At 39.8% G+C, this 20,237-nt stretch overlaps 1 protein-coding gene across 2 annotated transcripts in view; it reads left to right on the top strand.

Annotated features, from left to right (window-relative positions):
* The first annotated feature begins 225 nt into the window (after nt 1–225).
* LOC103973982 (flowering time control protein FPA) overlaps nt 226–20,237 on the top strand; it is a 32,275-nt gene continuing 12,263 nt past the window's right edge. For both annotated transcript variants that reach the window (XR_001976538.2, XM_009388688.3), the window contains exons 1-5: nt 226–737; nt 7,776–8,021; nt 8,284–8,418; nt 8,545–9,485; nt 9,575–10,999. Coding sequence is in view for 1 of the 2 variants with exons in the window: in XM_009388688.3 (XP_009386963.2) it covers nt 423–737; nt 7,776–8,021; nt 8,284–8,418; nt 8,545–9,485; nt 9,575–10,979 (3,042 nt within the window). In the remaining variant the exon portion in view is untranslated. The remainder of the gene's footprint in view (nt 738–7,775; nt 8,022–8,283; nt 8,419–8,544; nt 9,486–9,574; nt 11,000–20,237) is intronic.

The following is a 20,237-nucleotide window of genomic DNA, read 5'->3' as shown; positions in this document are numbered from 1 at the left end:
ATTAAACCTATGTGACTCAAAGTCCAAACCCGTTACGTTTCTCTTAATGACATGATTTATTCAACATCAATATTATTATTATTATTATTACATCATCATCACCATTCTTCTTGTTCTTTTTATCCTGTTGCTTTAAGAGCCCGAAAAGCCCATTGCCAGGCAGTCGTGTCCCTTGGCGTAACGTTCGTCGTGTCCCTGGACAGGCCTGGGACATAACTCGCACCGACATATGAGGCGAGGGTCACAAGTCGCCCCCGTCATCGCGCTAGGGTTTCTTTTGCCTCTCCCTTTTGTCTCCGTCGTTCTACCGAATCAACGTCGACGCTTCCGAAATCTTCCCTGAAGATCGATTTTCGTCGCCCTTGTGTCGCAAGATCTCGTGGATTCCATAGAAATTGTCTAGGGTTCGTGCGGAGCCGGCGATGTCAGCGAACAATTCGGCCGGCGGATCCGGATCCTCGGACCATCGCAGGCCGCCACCATCCAAGGAGTCAGAGAGCGATGAGGGCCCATCGAACACCCTCTGGGTCGGGAACCTTCCCGCCGACACTACCGATTCCGACGTGATGGCCGTCCTCGCGAAGCATGGCGCCTTGGATTGTACCACGATGCGCGGGTCGAGGAGCTGGTACACGTTCGTATACTTCCGGCACGTCGATGAAGCCAAGGCTGCAAAGGAAGCCCTTCGGGATACCACAATCCACGGGGCTGCATCTAGGACCGAGTTTGCCCGACCGGTTTGTACCCCCCCTTTCGTGTAACCTGACATGGATATTAGCTAAATTAACGGAAGAGTTAGTTTAATTTTTTGAATCTACGATTTCGTGTGGAAATTGAATGGGAGTGTTTCAATGTTGAACCATTCATTAGGTTCATTTCGCAGGGTTGAATCATTCGTTATATTTGCTTTTCAACATGCAATCGATCATTAGGAAATAAGCTGCTTTTGCATGCGACGGAGACACAAGTACCTTTCTAATATCACCATCGATATGGTCAATAGGATCCAGCAAGCTCCAACACGTGGTTCTTAGAAATGTGTTTTATCTACCCTTATTCGTTAGCTGGGTCATCTATCAAGTAGGACTTTCGTTTATTAATAATGATAAAAGACCGGATCAAAACTGGGCAAACCCCAGTGTTGCCCATTATTACAGATTACACGTCCATCCTCATGTCGCAACCTAATAGCGTGGTGCTACTTCCAGTGAAGTATAAACTGAATTGCCTAACACTGAACGTCTTTGATTAAGTAGTAGAACATATGGGTGGAAGGAAGAACATATTGTTTGAAGACTCCAATTGTAGATTAATAAATTTGACTAGGTTCCTTGAAATTTGGCTATTCAACATAATGGCTTGTTAGATTTGTACTTCATAAACATTACATATGTATATGTATACAAATGCTAATAAATATATTTAAAATAAAGGATAGAATTGAGGTAGCAAGCACTAACACTACTACTTCCTACGAGAAGATGGAGATCCTTAACGTAGGTGAGCCTTTGATTCTTTTTCAGACTTGATACATGTATTTTGAAGCAATTTGAAACAATTTCAAAATGGATTACTCATTCAATCAGTGCACAAGATCTGCTTAAATAATCTTTTGCTCATGTTTGGCTCTATCCAAAGCAAAAAACCGTAGCAATCAAAATAGTTATCTCTAATTTCTACATCGGGTAGCTTTTTTTTGGCATTTCGATCGATATCAACATGTCTACGTTACACTCGGAAGAAAATATAACCGGAAGGAGAGAATAAGATCTGTTTTTTTTGTAAAATGCAATTCGTCAAGAAATTCCAATGAACTATGCATCTTGAGCACCAAAAAATTTTGATGATACATAATAGCTGTGGAAGTTGTCAAATAATTTGGTAGAAACATTATGAGTATTAGTGTAGATTTATTCGGAAGATTATACGCATTTCCTATTCAACTACAGTTTTCTTTGGATGAGGCTCCCTTGAATGATCATACTGGCGATCGTATAAATTAGGATCTTTGTGTAAAGGTCTGGGATTGTGACCAGCCAACATAATCAAGCCCAATTTCTTATATGGCAGTTCTTATGATTAATCAGATTCAAACTGGTCCATTTTCTGGTTTGGCTTTGTGACAATGAAATAAACAGCAAAGGCACTACTTACAAAAATTAATGCAAAATAAATGACAATAGAATATAGTTGTAGTTCACTAATTTGCTTCCCAGGTACATATATGTTTTGTTCTCTTTTTTTCTTTGGGGCAGGGAATTTGGTTATGGTTTTAGTGCAAAAATGGAAGATCGGTTCGCTATATCATTGTGTAAATCACATGAGTGTCCATCATATTTTGCGCTATATCATTGTGTAAATCACATGAGTGTCCATCATATTTTGCATGAATAAAATTGAATGCTCATTTGTAACATTGGTAATTAATTGTTGTTTTAAGTTTCTTAAAATATACTTTTTTTAATTACTGTATTCTCGACTATAATTATTGTATATCCTCTTGTTGCTCTTGAAGAAAAGAAAACTTTTGTGGTTTTCCCCCTTTGAATAGGTTACCGATAAATAGGAAGCGTAAATTTAGCATGCTTTAGCTGTCACAAACTTAATCAATCATGTTTATTTTGATGAACACTAATATATTGTTCCTTTAGTTTTTATTTTCTCAAGCCGAAGATTATAATCAAGGTAGTAGAAAAGGGTTTGACGTTTGTCATGATGTGAGGAAATTGTCACGCAAGTGAAATGAATTCGAACTTGATCCCTTAAGAGAACAAAAATGATTCATTCCATGTTGCGAACTCAATTTTCTTTTCATAATAAAGATAAGCTATTATTTTTGTCTTTTCTAGCTTCGATAAGCTATTATTTTTCTCGACATTTAGTACCTCTTTAGCACTTCTTATTAGGATCAAGTCGGCACTAAGAGGGGGGGTGAATTAGTGCAGCGGATAAAAACGTCGTTGGTTCAAAATTTCGTTTCGATTAAACCCGTTTTGAAAAGATATTAACTTGAAACACGTTCGTAAGAGTGTGCAGCTAAAGTAATGAGGAAGTATGACAGTTTGCAATAGATATAAATAGCAAAGCAGAAATGCAAATCAGATTTTATAGTGGTTCGATCGTCGTGACCTACAACCACTCCCAATTCCTCTTCCGTTGAGACCATGGGCATCTACTAACGATCTTCTTTCAATGGGCGAAGATAAACTATCCTTTTACACCCCTCTTCTCATTTTCACATGTTTAGGAGATAACCTTTTATAAGCACTCATTTCTCTCTAAACAAAATTCTAAACTTAGAGTTAGAGGAGGGAATCTCTCAAGTAATTGCTACAGCATTTTCTCATTTTTAAGTTTTCTGTGCTTGTGTATGTTAACCAGGGATGAGAGGGGTATTTATAGGCCTCAAGTGGATTCAAACTTGGAGCCTAAAAAATGTCTCATCCCAGGTCCTCCGGGTACTGGCGGTACCATCGCCTGTAGCACTGACACTGACACTGACATTAGGCGGTACCACTGCTCGGTCTTACGGTACCATCGCCTGACACCCTACCATTGGGCGGTACCACCGCTTGATAGTCTCTCGGAGACTGTTTGGGCGGTACCACCTGTTGGGTTACTGTTTGGGCCTTTCACTTGGCCCAACACAGCCTAAACTTAGGCCCAATTGGCCCATAATTGAGTTGGCCCAATTCCAATCCAATTATGTGCTAATTATGAATTTTAGGGCATACACTAAGCAAATCAAGTTCGGTTAGTCTAGGTTTCTTTCGGCGAGCTTCCAGCGATCTTCCGACGAATTTCCGACGATCTCTCGGTAATGTTCCAGCGGACTCTCGATAAGCGATTGGACTTCACGACGATCTTCTTGGCGAGTTCCGACGAGCTTCTTTGGCAAGCTCCTGGACTTCTCGGTCAATTCTGGCAGAACTTCCGACGAACGTCCGGACTTCCGACGAACTCTCGAGCTCCCAACGAAATCTCGTTCTTGACTTCGGGATTTCATTTTGCTTTATGCCTTGATCGTTATCATAGTTAATCCTGCACACTTAAAACCTACTTCGATCTAGACAATTATTACAAAGCTAAATCAAATGTTGTTCGACATGTCATTGGTTCATCGACGTCTCGTCCGATTTTTCGACGCATTGTTCTCTCTTGCGGTCTATTGCCCAATCAGCCAATTGACCTCCGCAATTCCGATTTCCTTGGTATAATTTTCGCTCTTCTTGGCCCGATGCCCGAACCTATGGCTCGAAGCCTTCTGCCGATATGTCGACCGATCCTTCGGTTCGACGTCCAATATTCTGACATGTTTTTCTTCGGCCAAATATGATTCTTCTTACTTTAATTGTCTCTCCCTGATCGAAGCTTCCTGCGTCACTCAAAACGCAGATCAGATCATAAACACTATCAATTAGTTTCATCATCAAAATCCGAGATTCAACACTTCCTTGATTGAATTAGGAACCCTAAAAAATTCTAACTATTAGCTATTGGATCACTCTCTAAATAGTAAATTCTATCTTATAGTTCATGCCATCAATATGTGCATACATTGGCATGACCTTTTGCCAACCCTTTTACAATGATGACCAAGGTCCAATACTGGTTTTGACAATTTATCATATTGAGAGTGTCAATATATAGGTTTGTGCTGCTTAATGTTACTTAAAGATAATAAAAATGCAAATTCCGATTAACATCAAGTTATATGGTCCAGAACTGTTCCTTGGTTGGATTGGTAGATATTTGTACATGTCTTTCTGAGCAGCATTATATTATAAATTAGTCATCATATACCAAATGGTGGAAAAAACTTTATAACATTTGTTGAACTATTTCTAGTAAGAGAAACTGAACGTAACCACCATACTTAGTTTTTAATACCAACTTGCTACATTGCCTTCTTTTAATGTATGGGGACTAATTGAAAAACAATTTATACAACACTTTAGTATGAAAGCACCAAAAAGCAGAGCAAAGTTGCCATTTGGGTTTGCGACACAATCATGTAAGCATACTCCAAATTTTGAAATGAAGTGCTTCTTTTCAATGATAAGTTAACATCTTCACCTTTAACTTTTCAACTCTGGTAGACTTGGATTTCTTCTTTAATTGAACAATAGCCTTGCATCTCTTTTTTAACTCAATGCAGCTGCATCATTTTGTCAAAGTCAAAAAAATATAAATAGGTCCCTGATATGATATTTTAGGTCATCAAAAGGAGAAAACATTTTGTCCATATGCAAGGAATGGAAGATATATTTTCTTTGTCCTGGTGTATCTGCAGAGTTGTCTATCCACGGGCACTATGTTTCTTTTTAGAGCCTCTTGCATATGTCAGTCAGATATATCTTTGTTAGCATCTGTTTATGATTTTCTATGATATGTGTGGTACTTATTTGTGAAATAGATATTAGATTTATAGATACTGTAAGCCATAGACAATGTAAGCTAATAGTGCTAGCAGTGTTAGCACATGCCAAGGTATGTCAGCAAGCCAAGCTGGGTCCACATAAGTTGATGTAACACCTTCTCATGTATGAGAAACCAGCACACACTAGCAAACAATGAAAAACATATTCTTAGTTATGTTGGCATGTAACACATGCTGAAAGCTGAAGACTTGATGATCCCACCTTCCCCCCTTGTGATATTTTCAAGGTTTGCAATTTCACCCCATATGGTACGGGCAGTATAAATATCATATTTTTATATATGTCTTTGTATCCATTGTTGTATACACATCGATAAAATTTTACATATAGTACTATAGTCATGGCAGATGTCATTGCGAGTAAATATAAATATAACATTTCAATCAAACATACATCTCCGATTACATTTATTGTTCTGTAGGTATATATGCCAGTCTTTTGTCCTTGGGCATCTTGTAAGTCATGGTGTCAAGGCATAAAGGATGTCTCTTATAATGGATTTTAGAAGCATAGGTTTGAGGTCTACATAGTGATAAAGACCTGTTGAAGGATATCTTGTTAGTCATAGTGTTTAAGGCATCAATGATATCTGATAATCAGATGTGATATTGTATCCAGTTGCGCTGATGTAGGTTCTTATGAGACAAATATCATTTTTTATATTTTTTGTTAAATGCAAAGTATTTTTCATTTTTTTAAATGCATGAATAATTCAGATATTCTTTTTCTTGTAGCATCAAATTTGTTCTTTAGTAAAAATGTGTATTAGCCTTGTGAAAATGATTTTTATCTCAAATAGCTTCTGCTGATAGATTAATGGGACTAATATTTCCTTTTGTAAAAATGCCTTGTTTGAAATACTTCATTATAAATGCATGACATTATTGTTTCTATTATAAATATTCATTTGTCGATCATGTGTGCATTTGCTGGTTTATATATGGCAAGCAATCCCAACATACTAAAGGTTTTTAGTAGTTTCATTACGAGGATTCCAATTTTGGGTATCAGACCTGTGTTGGTCACTGTCTGGACCCATGTGGGTTTGATATGTATTGCCATGTCGACACACATTATGTCTGTACATATGATACCGAGAAAGCAAAAAAAGGGAAGGGGGTGGGAATGCACAAAGAGGAGGATAAGGGGTATCTGGCTGCATGAGTGGCAGGCTGACAGCATGGGCAATGCAAGAGAGGGGAGCATAAGTGAGGCAAGTGGATATCAACAGAGAAAGCCACAGCGTGAGGGATTATTGATTTAGGATTAACCTTAAACTAAAAAAGAAGTAAAAAAAAATCCTGAGCCTAGCTTATCTTTTGGTTCGCATGTTATAGCGTGGTAAAACCTAGGCCATCATTGGACCGCCTGAAATGGGATGGTCTGTGTTGTGGCCCTTGTTCGAATCATTAAACACCAGTTGGTACATACCAGTCCAGGCAAAATTGCAATCCTCAATTTCTGATGTCTGGTTAATCCTGCATTAAATTGTTAGAAAATGATCATTTTTAGTATATGTACCATCTTGGATAGAAGCTATCAGTCCATGTATTGTGATTTTGAAATTGTTTACATGCCTGATAAGCTACATATCATAAATTTTTTAGCTACTCTGTGAATTTGGGTGCTCTTCAGGTCATCGTTATTTCACTGCAGAAGTAACATTTTGAAATTATGTCAATATAGTGAAATGAACTAGGGAACCTTGGTGTGAGTAGTTTTGATGTACTAGCATTTATTTTAAGGAGCTGTCAACTGATCTGGACTTTATGAATTTAGCATAATGCTTTGTAGCATAGCCTCCTTTGTGATGTTGTTTTAAATATCACAATATTATTGCTTTAGCTTGAAGTCTTGAGGAACTTTAATTTTTAGCCTGTAGTCCATCAACTTATTTATGTTGTTTGTTGCTGATCATAGGTTAGAGAGAGAACTTGTGTGTTATTTAAATCTTTCATGTGGGCTGGTTCATTTGATAAAACACAAATTTATTGGTTTATTTATCAGGTTTTATGGAGTTTTACCCTATTGTTATTTATGCTATGTTCATATTTCACTGTATTGTGTAATCATTCTTAGCTGAAAACAGTTATTCTGTTCTTGTTATTTTGATAGATAATATAAATGAGTTTAAAAGATATGGCATTTTTATAGAAGAATCAGGAAGATAGACTAATGCAAACATGCATTATTCCGTTCTAGTCCATCTATTTGTAGACTAAGCAGATAAACATGTCTGCATGTCATAAAGCTGACATATTATAATTGAATGCTACAACATGTAGTTAAGTATTTCTATTTAATAATAGTTTTGTGTTTAATTTTCTGATGCAGCCAAAAGCGGCTAAGCAGATATGGGTTGGTGGGTTTAATACATCCATAACAAAGGAACAACTTGAAGATGAGTTTTCGAAGTTTGGTAAGATTGAAGATTATAAATTCTTTAGGGATCGGAATTCAGCTATTATCGAATATCACAAATTGGAAGATGCCATTGCTGCTCACAAAAATATGAAGGGGAAGCGGTTAGCTGGTGAACTATTATGTGTAGATTTTCTGCGATCTCTACCTCCTAGAAGGGTCAGTACTCTATATAGCCTGGTGGTACCATTAGATATTTTTGAGCTTCTTGCTTGTAAGTTATCTTGATCAATGATTGCTGTGTGGCATGACACCAGCATTGATTCATGCCTAGTGTAGATTTTGTGCTGGAACAGAAAAATGTCAATGGGCATGGGCTGTAGTAATGCAGTCCTTTATCTTGATGATTTTGCATTTGATATGCATCTTTAGGATAATTTACTTATGCTTCTTGCTCATAACAATGCTGTTAATGAAATAGGATTTGCCTGACCGCCATGATTCGAGAAATGGATACTTTGGCAACCGGACTTTCGGAGCACTAGAACGATCTGTTCCACCAGATGACTTGAGAAATTTTCATAATTCTTCTTTGCTTGGGTCTAAGAGGGATATGGTACATTTTGAACACAAAAGTTTAAATCATGCTGAATCTCTTTTTGTCTTTTGCTGCTGCACATAGGAATGGACAATGCTTTATATTTATATTCACATGATTTTGTGTTTTTTTTTATAATTTCAGTCTCATGGAGCTCACAGAGATGGTCAGCCAAGCAATGTTCTGTGGGTAGGATATCCACCTTCAGTTCAAATTGATGAGCAGATGCTTCATAATGCTATGATTCTTTTTGGTGAAATTGAAAGGATAAAGTGCTTTCCGTCGAGGCACTATTCTTTTGTAGAGTTTAGAAGCGTTGATGAAGCTAGGCGTGCCAAAGAAGGCCTACAAGGCCGTCTTTTTAATGATCCTCGGATACAGATACTCTTCTCAAGTAGTGAACTTGCACGTGGTAAGGATAATCTGCCACCTTTCTCTGCGTTAAGAACACGTAGACCCGAGATGTTTTTGGATGAAGGCCCTTTTGGGCCTTTGGAAATGTTAGGTCCTGGTCGTTCAATTGCCCTGGATAATTTTCCTGGCTCACTAAACCCTAATGTAATGCCTGGAACAAATATCTTCAAAAGGTCATTTGGACCACAAGGATTTGATGCTCGTCATGTGGGACCTGAGTTCCATGAATCTGGTGGTCTTGCACCAAACTTGTTTGATGTCGATGCTAGCAAATCTATACCTCATAGTTGGAGACACCGATCTCCTTCAGCTCCAGGCATTCTACCTTCTCCTCCAGGTGTTCTCCAAGCTGTCCGATCCATGCCTGAAGGATGGGATGGTCTTGACATAAGAGATACAAAGAGGTTGAGGGTGGATACTTCTCCCACCAATAATGGTTTACTTCATGCAAGGAGGGTTGACAGCAGCAAGATTGGGGAGCACCCCTTTCTGTTTTCTCATCCTGATGGAGGTGCTTCTAGTCGAGGTCAACTTGGTCCTGCCCCTCATAGCCATCGTGATGTACACTCTTCTGATAAAGACTACTGTTGGCGTGGTGTTATTGCTAAAGGTGGAACTCATGTTTGTTATGCTCGCTGTATACCAATAGGAAAGGGCATTGACTCTCCTTTGTAAGTCTGAATTTCTTTTCCCTTTGCATGCTTGGTTTATATGAGCAAAGTGATTTATTTGACCATTGTGATATGACATCTTTTGGCAGACCTGATGTTGTTAACTGCTCAGCCAGAACTGGATTAGATATGCTTTCAAAACATTATGATGAAGCCATTAGTTTCGACATTGTCTTCTTTCTACCAGATAGTGAAGAAGATTTTGCCTCGTACACAGATTTTCTCCGGTACCTGGGTTTAAAAAATCGTGCTGGGGTTGTGAAGCTTGAGGATGGTACTACACTATTTTTGGTGCCTCCATCTGAATTCCTGACCAAGGTACTGGGTGTCAGTGGTCCTGAACGTCTATATGGTGTTGTTCTGAACATGCCACAGCAACCGATCAGTGTGGCTGTGCAACAATCACAACTGACGGTTCCTCCCCTAACATCTCATCACACTGATCGGCAAAATGTACCTAGCTCACAGAAAAGTTACAATTTTGTCTCCCATATTGAAGATCATGCTTCCAGTGTTGATTATAATCAGTCCTTGAATGAGGAAATGGCATGCCATGCAGTGACTGAAAAATTCCTGATACCACATGGGAACGAACAACGCCTTGCACGAACAACTGCCTTGGAACAGGAAAGTAATGCTGCTCTTGCTGCCTCCCAGTTGAAGGTCTCCTTGACTCCTGATCTGATAGCTACTTTAGCTTCTTTTATACCCAACAACAACCAATCATCAGCTTCTGCTGCTGTTCAATTGCCACCTAGCTCTACGGTGAGACCAACTTCATCCTATGCTGGGATGCCTGATGGATCAATGCAATCTCAAAGTTGGAGGCAAGAGAATCAAACAAGTGTTTCTGTTACTTCAATGGAGCAACAGAGTCTGCAACCACATTTAGGGCAATACTTCAGTAACCAGGCACAGCCGGTCTCTCAGTTCCAACCATATACTAACACATCCAGTGGGACTGATCCCTCTCTGCAGCCGTTAATTGGTTGTGTGCAGATTCAAAATTCTGCTCTTAACATGCCTCAAGCTCTGGCTGCTCCAACTAGTATGTTGAATGGTTATGCGATATCACAACACGGACAATTTTCCACCACCCAGAGCAATCAGTTTTATCAGTTTGATACTCCTGTTGCTTCTCGTGATAACTATGGAAGTTCACAAACAACACATGCTGCTGATGTGGTTGGTTCTATTGTTCAGCAGCAACCTAGACTTGGTTCTTCATCTGCTCATGATCGCATTGGAAATATGCCTCAGCATCAACTTTACAACCCTTTACCAAGTGAAAAGGGAAATATGGAGATCCCTACCCAAGGGCAGCAGTTACAAAATGTTTTTTCAAGTAATGGCCAGGGAACATCCCAAAGTGATGATGACAAGAATCAGCGATATCAGTCAACCCTCCAGTTTGCTGCTAGCTTGCTTCTCCAAATTCAACAACAGCAGCAAGCAAGTGCTCACACTGCTCAAGGATCTGGAAACCAGCAGTGACAAGTAATTTTTGGTGCAAGGTAACCTTTTCCTTTGTGTATGCTGAAGTTTTACTGCTTATTTTAGTATACCCTCCATGAAGTTACAAACTCTTTCTCACAAATTCTCACTCTTGTTCAATATCAACAGAAGAACCATTTGACATGTGTCGCAAAGTTGCATATCAACGTCTCAAAAAGATAAATCTGCTATCCTTTCTCTATTTGGATTTTTTTTATTGGAAGAGAGCTAAATATACATTTAGATCTAATTAAAATATCCTAAATTAGGCTTTTCCCCAATTTTCATGTATTTTTTGATATTTTCTGTATATTTTTTGGAACTATCGGCATGTTTTGAGGTATCATATGTCAGTATGTTGGTACAGATCAGTTCCTATTGGATTGGCCATAGACCTGCATGGTCGGTCTATCACGAATGATCGTCACGCACCCGCAACAAATTTGTTCAACGAATCGTTCGTCGCTTTTGCATGCTTGTACAGAGACATGACAATATGTTTTGCCTTGATTTTGTGTGTTTTTGCTTGGAAAATGTAAGCAACGACAGTTCGCAGCGCTGCAGTGCGACCGCTCGCCGGGCTGGGCCGAACTGCCCCAAAATGGTTCCGTTTTCACGTGTCGTGGCTTGTTTTCTACAAACCGCAGTTGCATGTAAAACGTCAGCTATCTCAACACCTTAAAACCCCTCGGGTGGCACAGGGTTGGATGGGGCTTCGGTATATTGTTGGGCGTTGAACAATCTTCACAAGTTCGCACGTTAACTTGACGGGAACTTGTCTTCGCGCCCGACACCCGGTGAATAGTTGTTTGTGGACTTGCAACTGTTCGTTCTACCTTCTAAAGTCTTTGTTTTCTTATTCCTCTCTTTTCTCTCTTGCACTCAAGGTGCTCGCTGAATTGCTTGTAAAGCTTCCCTCTTCGCGAGATGTCGGGATTTGTTCGTCGCTCGTTTTCAATCTAATCAACTTTCTGTTTTACAGGTCCTTCGGGACTTGTACGAGGTTGCAACTAGGCTAACCCTTTACGGACGCATAGGTCACAAGGGCGCATCATGACTTAGGCAATCCCAGCTAAGTCCGAGGAGTTGGCGCAAGGATGCTTCACGACTTAGGCAACTCTAGCTAAGTCCGTGACTTTGCCGCAAGAGTGCCTCACGACTTAGGCAATTCTCGCAAAGTCCGTGACATTGTGGTATCAGAGGAGGCAAGCCATTCGAGCAAGCAATGAAGAAACTTTGCAATCTCGCCATGGCAAAGCATCGTGGCGAATCGAGCAAGACGGGGCCAGCCGGACCTTGCCCTAAGCAACCGCAGGTGGGCTGCAAGTGCAAACTCGCTCTTATGCTGTTGGAGTCGCTCTGGAGGAGCGTGACACCAAACATGATGAGCAATATGTTGGCTACTCTCCGCGAGCGGAGGAGGCGCAATCTGGAGCGCCGGGAAGAAGAGCCATAAGGAGAGACTCATAGCGGCGGAAACCTGCCTGGATGTTCTTGAAGCGAGCTTGGAGGAACTCTACCAAGGCCAACGAAGGCTTCTTGAGGTAGAGAGCTCGCAAGAAGAAGTTGAATCTCGAATCGACAAGGTGGAGGCCCTAGTCGATCAACTGATGGATGATACCAAAGACTCCGTGCAACATTTGCACGAAGTCATGGCGAAACTCACTTCCAGAGTGAACACTCACAAGGGCACTAAATGCGGGAGGGAGCAACACTGGCGTTACGTCACCTCAAAACTTGAGGGCACCTGAGCCTCATTACAATGGAGGTGCCAGGGACGCAAAAGAGCTCGAAAATTTTTTGTTTGACATGGAACAATACTTTCGAGCTACAAGGCCTGATTCTGAAGATACCAAAGTTTCAATAGCAACCATGTATCTGAATGAAGGTGCAAAACTTTGGTGGCGAACTCGTTGGGAGGAGATCCAACAAGGTCGGTGTTGAATGGACACATGAGAGGACTTGAAGCGGGAGTTGAGAACTCAGTTCCTACCCGAGAACATAAAGTTCGTTGCAAGGAGGAAGTTGAGATAACTCTGCCAAAAGCACTTCCATCGGAGACTATTGATAAGATCCTAAAGTCTTATCGTATGCTCTGATACCAATTGATAAGACTTTAGGGTCTTATCAATTGGTATCAGAGCCTACGATAAGACTTTAGGGTCTGATCATTTGGTATCAGAGCCTACGATAAGATTTTAGGGTCTTATTATTTGGTATCAGAGCCTACGATAAAACTTTAGGGTCTTATCAACTATGTGAAGCAATTTTCTCACTGATGCTGTACATATAGGATATGTTCGAGAAGGATAAGACTTTAGGGTCTTATCATTTGGTATCAAAGCCTATGATAAGACTTTAGGGTCTTATCAACTATGTGAAGCAATTTTCTCACTGATGCTGTACATATAGGACATGTTCGAGAAGGATAAGTTGTTCAGCTTCCTCGATGGCCTGAAGCCATGGGCTCAACAGGAACTGCATCGAAGGAATGTCACCGATATGATTGGGGCAATTGCGGCCGTAGAAAGGCTCACTGACTTTGTTTCCTCGGAGGACTCCGGGAAAAGGAAATAATCTTCAGGAAATCGCCCTCCAAAATATTCTCGAGGGAAGGAACCCTGGGGTGAACAAATAAAGAAGAGTTCCCACAAAGGGCAAAGCTCAAAAGGCAAAGCTTCAAAACCTAGCAAATGCTTCTTGTGCGGAGGGCCGCACATGGTGAGGGACTGGCCACATAAACAGGCACTCAATACCTTAACAGTTTCAATCCATCCCCCCAAATTAGACAAGGGCAAGGCCGTCGCCCTCAGTTCAAGTAGTTCAGAATCCAGCCACGACGATGAGGAGTCGGAAGGTCCCCAAATGGGAGCAATGTGTTTGTTGAATGCATTGCGGGGTCAAGTGGGGGAGAACATGAAGGCAAAGCCATTGAAAGCAGGGAGTAGCGAGCTGATGTACGTGGACATTAAGCTCAATGCCCAAACAACCCGTGCAATGGTGGACACGGGCGCTACCCACAACTTTATTGCCAATTGAGAAGCAAAGCTACTTGGGCTGATCTTGGAGAAGTACCCAAGTTGGATAAAGGCGGTGAACTCGGAGGCCAAGTGGATCTCCGGGCTAGCAAAGGGAGTCCCTATCAAGATTGGAACATGGAGCGGGAGCACAAACATGATGGCGGTGCCATTGGATGACTTCCAAGTGATTCTCAGAATGGAGTTCATGCACGCGACGAAGTTGGTGCCAATGTCGTTTCTTAACTCCCTATGTATGATGGGAGGTGACGACCCCTGTGTGGTTTCCGTCTCTTGGAGAGGAACTAGGGACCCCCAACAAATATCGACTAACTGAAAAAAGGGGTACGAAAAGACGAATTAACATTCGTGACTATTGTGAAGCTAGAGCCCCTCGACGAGGAGGCCATTCATGAACCTACTATGGTGGCGAACGTTCTGAAGGAGTTCATCAAAGAAGGCCATTCCAGGATCAGGGATGGACTGTACAGTGATTCTCAGGCAGTAACCCTGATGCGGCTCATCAAAGAAGGTAAGGCACGATGATTTTGGGTCCAGGAGGGACTTGTTTACACAAAAGGAAATAGGATTTATGTTCCTCGAGTGGACAATTTAAGGCGTGAACTCTTAAGAGTGTTACGATTCCCTTTGGGCTGGACATCCCGGTATTCACAGAACCTTAGCTCTCGTGGAGAGGGCTTTCTACTGGTCGAAGATGAGGATTGATGTGGAGGAATATGTTCGAATGTGCCTCACTTGCCGACAAGACAAGGTGGAGCAGCGGAAGCCGGTCGAACTTTTGGAGTCGTTGCCCATTCTAGAAAGGCTATGGGAGAGCATTTCCTTGGACTTCATATCAAGCTTGTGGGCAGTAGGGGGACTTGGATCGATACTCGTGGTGGTCGATTGATTTTCAAAGTATGTAACTTTCATTGCTGCACCCCTATACTGTTCAACAGAGGAGGCGGCAAAGTCGATGATGAAGAATGTGGTGAAATATTAAGGAGTCCTGCACAATATCATCAGTGATCGAGACGCTCGGTTCCTGGGATGATTCTGGACCGAGCTATTCAAATTGTTGGGGTCTAAGTTATACTTCTCCACAAGCCTCTACCCCTAGACGAATGGCCAAACTGAAAGGATAAACTCGCTCCTTGAGCAATATCTTCGGCACTATGTGAGTGCCAACCAACGAGATTGGGTGAAGAGTTGGACATAGCCTAATTCTCCTACAACTTGCAGCGGAGCTCTGCGTCCAACAAGAGCCCCGTCGAGATCATTACAGGACAACAACCGTCTGTTAGGATCGGAGCGGCACTAAGAGGGGGGGGTGAATTAGTGCAGCGGTGAAGTGCGATAAACTTTTCACGATTTAAATACTTTTCGGAAACTTCGTACGATAAAAGCAACGTTTTCGTTTAAAACCGTTTCGATTGCGTTTTAACTTGAAGAGATAAGTGAGACGAAGACAAAGCAGTATAGCGTTAAAGTGCAAATGGTTTGCAGTAATATAAATGACAATAAGTAAATGCAAACCAGAGATTACGCCGATTTTACAGTGGTTCGGTCAAATGACCTACATCCACTTGCGAGGCCCCTCTTCGATGAGGCTCCCACCTTCCACTAGCAAGTCTCTTGAAATGGAAGGGTAAATACCCCTCTTACAACTCTTTACAAGCGGTTCACACTCTTACAGATTTTCGAGAAGGAATGAGGTGAACACTAGCAAATTGAAAACAAGACCTTCTAAGACTTTTCTAAGACCTTTCTCTCAGTCAATTGTTGCTCAAAAAGTTATATTCTCAGCTGAGATTTGAGGGGTATTTATAGGCCTCAAGAGGATTCAAATTTGGGCTCCAAATTTGAATTCTCATGGAGTTCCCGATGCTGGCGGTGCCACCGCCTGTCAATGGCGGTGCCACCGCTTGTCAGTGTCAGGCGCTGACAGTGTTGGGCGGTGCCACCGCCCAGCCCAAGCGGTGCTACCGCCCAGCTCTCGGGCACTGGGCGGTGCCACCGCCCAGCTCAGGCGGTGCTACCGCCCAGCTCTCGGACACTGGGCGGTGCCACCGCCCAGCCCAGGCGGTGCCACCGCCTACAGTGTTTTCAGCCCACTAGTTGGGCTTCAATCTTGCCCCAAACTAGTCCGAACTTGGGCCCAATTGGCCCCTACTTGGGTTATAGGATTAACACCTAATCCTAACCCTAATTAACGTGCTAACTATGAATTTAAAGACATTTTCTAAGCTATTACAAAGTCCGTAAGTCAAGACTTCTTCCGGCGAGCTTCTGGCCAACTTCCGACAGTCTTCCGATAAACTCTCGGAAACCATTCTGCGGACTCCCGGCAAGCTCCTAGACTTCACGATTTGATCTTGGCGAGTTCCAACGAGCTTCTTCGGTAAGCTCCGATCTTTCTCGGTGAGCTCCGCGAACTTCTAACGAACCTTCCAGCGAGCTTCCGAAAAACCCTTCGGCAAGCTCCCTACTCATTCTCGGCTAGTTCCGGCAGCATTCCCGACGAACCTTCGGACTTCCGTCGAACTCTCGAACTCCCAATGAATCCTTCGCGCTTGACTCCGCACTTTGTTTCGCTTTATGTCTTTCTCATTATCATAGTTAATCCTGCACACACAAACTAAAACTCTACTCCGATCTAGACAATTATTACAACGCGAATCGACATTCCGTTGCCCGGCACGTCATTGGTTTGCGCTTCGTCCGATTCTTCAGTGCATCGTCCTCTCTTGCGGCTTGTTGCCCAATCGGCGGTTGACCTCCGCAACCCCGATATCCTTGGCGCAATTCCGCTCTCCTTGGCCCGATGCCCGACGTCCGAAGCCTTTTGCCGTCCAATATCCTGACGTGATCTCCTCCGGCGCAACGTCAATTCCTCCTGTGTTCATTGTCTAATCCTGATCGAGTAGACCTGCATCACTCAAAATGCAATTTAAATCATAAACACATATCAAGTGGTTTCATCATCAAAATACGAGATTCAACAATCTCCCCCTTTTTGATGATGACAACCACTTGATGACAGAGTTAACCTTAACTCTCGGAGTTTAAACAAACTCCCCCTATCAATATGCCATATTGATAGAACCTTGAATTCAAACTGAATTCAAGTCATTGCAATATTCATCATGAATACTTGCAACACATTATCATGAACATATGCATAAACTTATGCATATCATATCATCAACATACTTCTCCCCCTTTGTCATCAACAAAAAGGAGAAGTACAACTATCAAGTGTTTGTTATATGGGTTCAACTCATTGCATGAAAAACATAATATCAAGTTTTATCATCATGCAGTTTTGATGCTAGAAAACTTTAGCTAGTATTACATCATGCTTAGAACATTCAAGCTATCAAGTTTTAGATATGCAAGTTTTACAGCATACAAGATAGCACTTTTGGTAATGTTCAAGATAGCAAGTTCTAGCAATATTATAACATTTTAGAACATGCAAGCTAGCAGTTTTGAGATGTTCAAGAAAGCAACTCTTGCTTCTTGAAATATGCAAGTTGCAAGCAAGCAAATTTTTGCTTCCTTTGCAATGTTTGAGCTAGCAATTTTGCTTCCATTGCAAACTGCAAGTTAGCATGTTTTGCATCTTGAGATAGACAAGATTACATTTTTGGTATGCAAATTTATAGTATACAAGCTATCAACTCTTGCACATAAAAAGTTAGCAAAATTTTACATTTTTTTTGAGGTGTGCAAGATGGACTATTTTGCCTCTTTTTGAAATGTGTAACTTGGCAACCATTGCTTCTCTTGAGATTTGCAAGATAGGACTTCTCGCTTCCTTTTTGAGATTAGCAAACTAGCAAGTTTGCCTCTTTTCGAATTGTGCAAGCTAGCAAATTTACTATCTAGCAAGTTTTGCTCTCCCTTTGTTATTGTCAAATAGAAGGGAATAACAATACAATCATGTAATTCATTTCTCTTTACTATAATCTTCAAATCATGATAAGGGTAAATAATAAAGATGAAAAATGAATGTCAAAAGACATATATCATTTTTGACAAATTTCTTCTTTTGTAGATAGAAAGCATGATAGGAAACAATCTTAATTCAAAAAGAAAACTTAAGTTATAAATTATCAAGATGTCATGTGGCATATCATACATGATACTCAAACATTAAAATTTTTTAAGCATTTATCAACACGTTGATCATGATACCAATCATTCATCATTTAAAGCATTTATGATACACATCATATGCAATAAATACATCATGTACATCATTATCATAAGTATTACATACATCATTTTAGCTTTATGAATATTTCATCATTGCATGCATCATGCCAAAAACATTTCAAGCCAAGCAAGCCATAAATACAAAGAAATTATATCTTAAAGTAATTCAATATGAAAATTCAGCAAGAATCACATGATACAATCGCAAAGCATGATATCATTGTGTGATATATAATGAAATGATAATTTATCATATCAATGAAAGATATCAATCGTGAAACATGAAATGATAATAGTCTCAAAATTTTCAATTTGTGATACATGTGATACATTGCGATACATTAAAAAATTTAATGTGATGCTTCTAAGGATATCAACCTATTTTCGCTACAAAGCATGGTTAGAGCAATTATATTGTTAGGCAAGATCTTTCTTCTCTTTTTGAGAAGTGCAAGCTTGCAAGTTTTACTTAGCATGCTAGAAAGTTTACTTTCATTTTCAATGCACAAGCTAGCAAAACCTTCTCCCCCTTTATCAAAGTAAAAAAGAAAGGGAGGACTCAATGGCTAAATATTTCAACCGTTCGACAAGCCAAATATACAAAGAATTCATGAAAGATATCAATAAGGATCAATTCATGAATACCAAAGATATGATTCACGATTCATTAAAATTGTTCTTAACAAGCTCATGATTCGGTTGAAACAAAGTTTCATTCAAGTTAATTCATTAACTCAAAAAAAATCATAATCAAATTATCATTTTTGAGATTCATAACATGAATAACGTTATTACCATTTCATCAAAATCAATTTCGAGATTCACACAATATCATGAAATCATTAATCTCGCTAAGATGGGAAAAATATTTTCTTTTTAAGTGATTCTTTAACACATCATCAAAATCTCATTCATAATTCAAGTGATTTACAAGATATCATAAATGAATTTATCACTTGTACTTCATCAAAAATCGAGAACTTTAGAAATAGAAAATGATTGAAGCATTTAACAAGATTGAAGCATGATTCATACTTAAAATGTATCTAATATCGTAAATACGAATCAAGCATTTGTCACATTTGAAATCATCCTCAAAATTACATTCAATAAATTTATATATGACAAGCATAGATTTATTGAAAAATCAATAACATAGAGGATTGTATTTCATTTTTATAAATTTCTATTCATGTGTTTTGCTTCTTATAAGCATGCCTTTGCTTTAAAAAGAAATGTCAACATTCAAGATAGAAAGACAAATTTTGTCATAAAGATTTATTAAGTCAAATCGCATTAAGCATGTGGCATTTTCCAAAAGATTTGATTCAAGATATTCACATAATTCATGAAATGAGTTCATTAATTTCAATAGGATAGAGAATCCATTTTTATGTCATGTAATTGATTTCATATGAGCATATTTAAAATTTTCATGTAAAAACTATGCATCATATTGAGAGCAAAATCATCGTTATGTTTGCTTCTATCTATTAATCACATTTGGTGTGTAAGCATTATCATAAAACATGCCATTATCATGATGTTTAATTTGTAGCAAACAATGCATCTTGTTTTGAAACTAAAATCAACATGAATTTATCACGATCATACATATATATTTATTTTTTGTTTGTGTTTCATTTTGGATTGAGTAAAAGAAAATGTTTATGAAAGTGTTGAGCATCATGTTTAGAACCGAAAGCATCATCACCATCAAGGCATCATTCCAAAACATAGGGTATCATCATTTTAAATTCTCATGCATAATATCAAAATACACAATCATAGATTAATCCTATTAAACATAATCATGCAAATTAATTTTTATGTCAAAACCATACATCAAAATCCAATACGAAAATCATAAACATTCATGGAATTTTGTATTATCACAAATTAAGCAATCATCATTCATAATTTTTAATTTTTCAAAAATACTAGAAAGAAAAGCATAAAAAAAAATCCTACTAACTAAGTTAAGCACTCATGTAATTTCAAAATAATTCAAGAGAGTTGA

Source organism: Musa acuminata, chromosome BXJ3-1, assembly GCF_036884655.1.
Source record: "Musa acuminata AAA Group cultivar baxijiao chromosome BXJ3-1, Cavendish_Baxijiao_AAA, whole genome shotgun sequence".
Taxonomy (NCBI): domain Eukaryota; kingdom Viridiplantae; phylum Streptophyta; class Magnoliopsida; order Zingiberales; family Musaceae; genus Musa; species Musa acuminata.
This window is presented reverse-complemented; position numbering and strand designations above follow the sequence as displayed.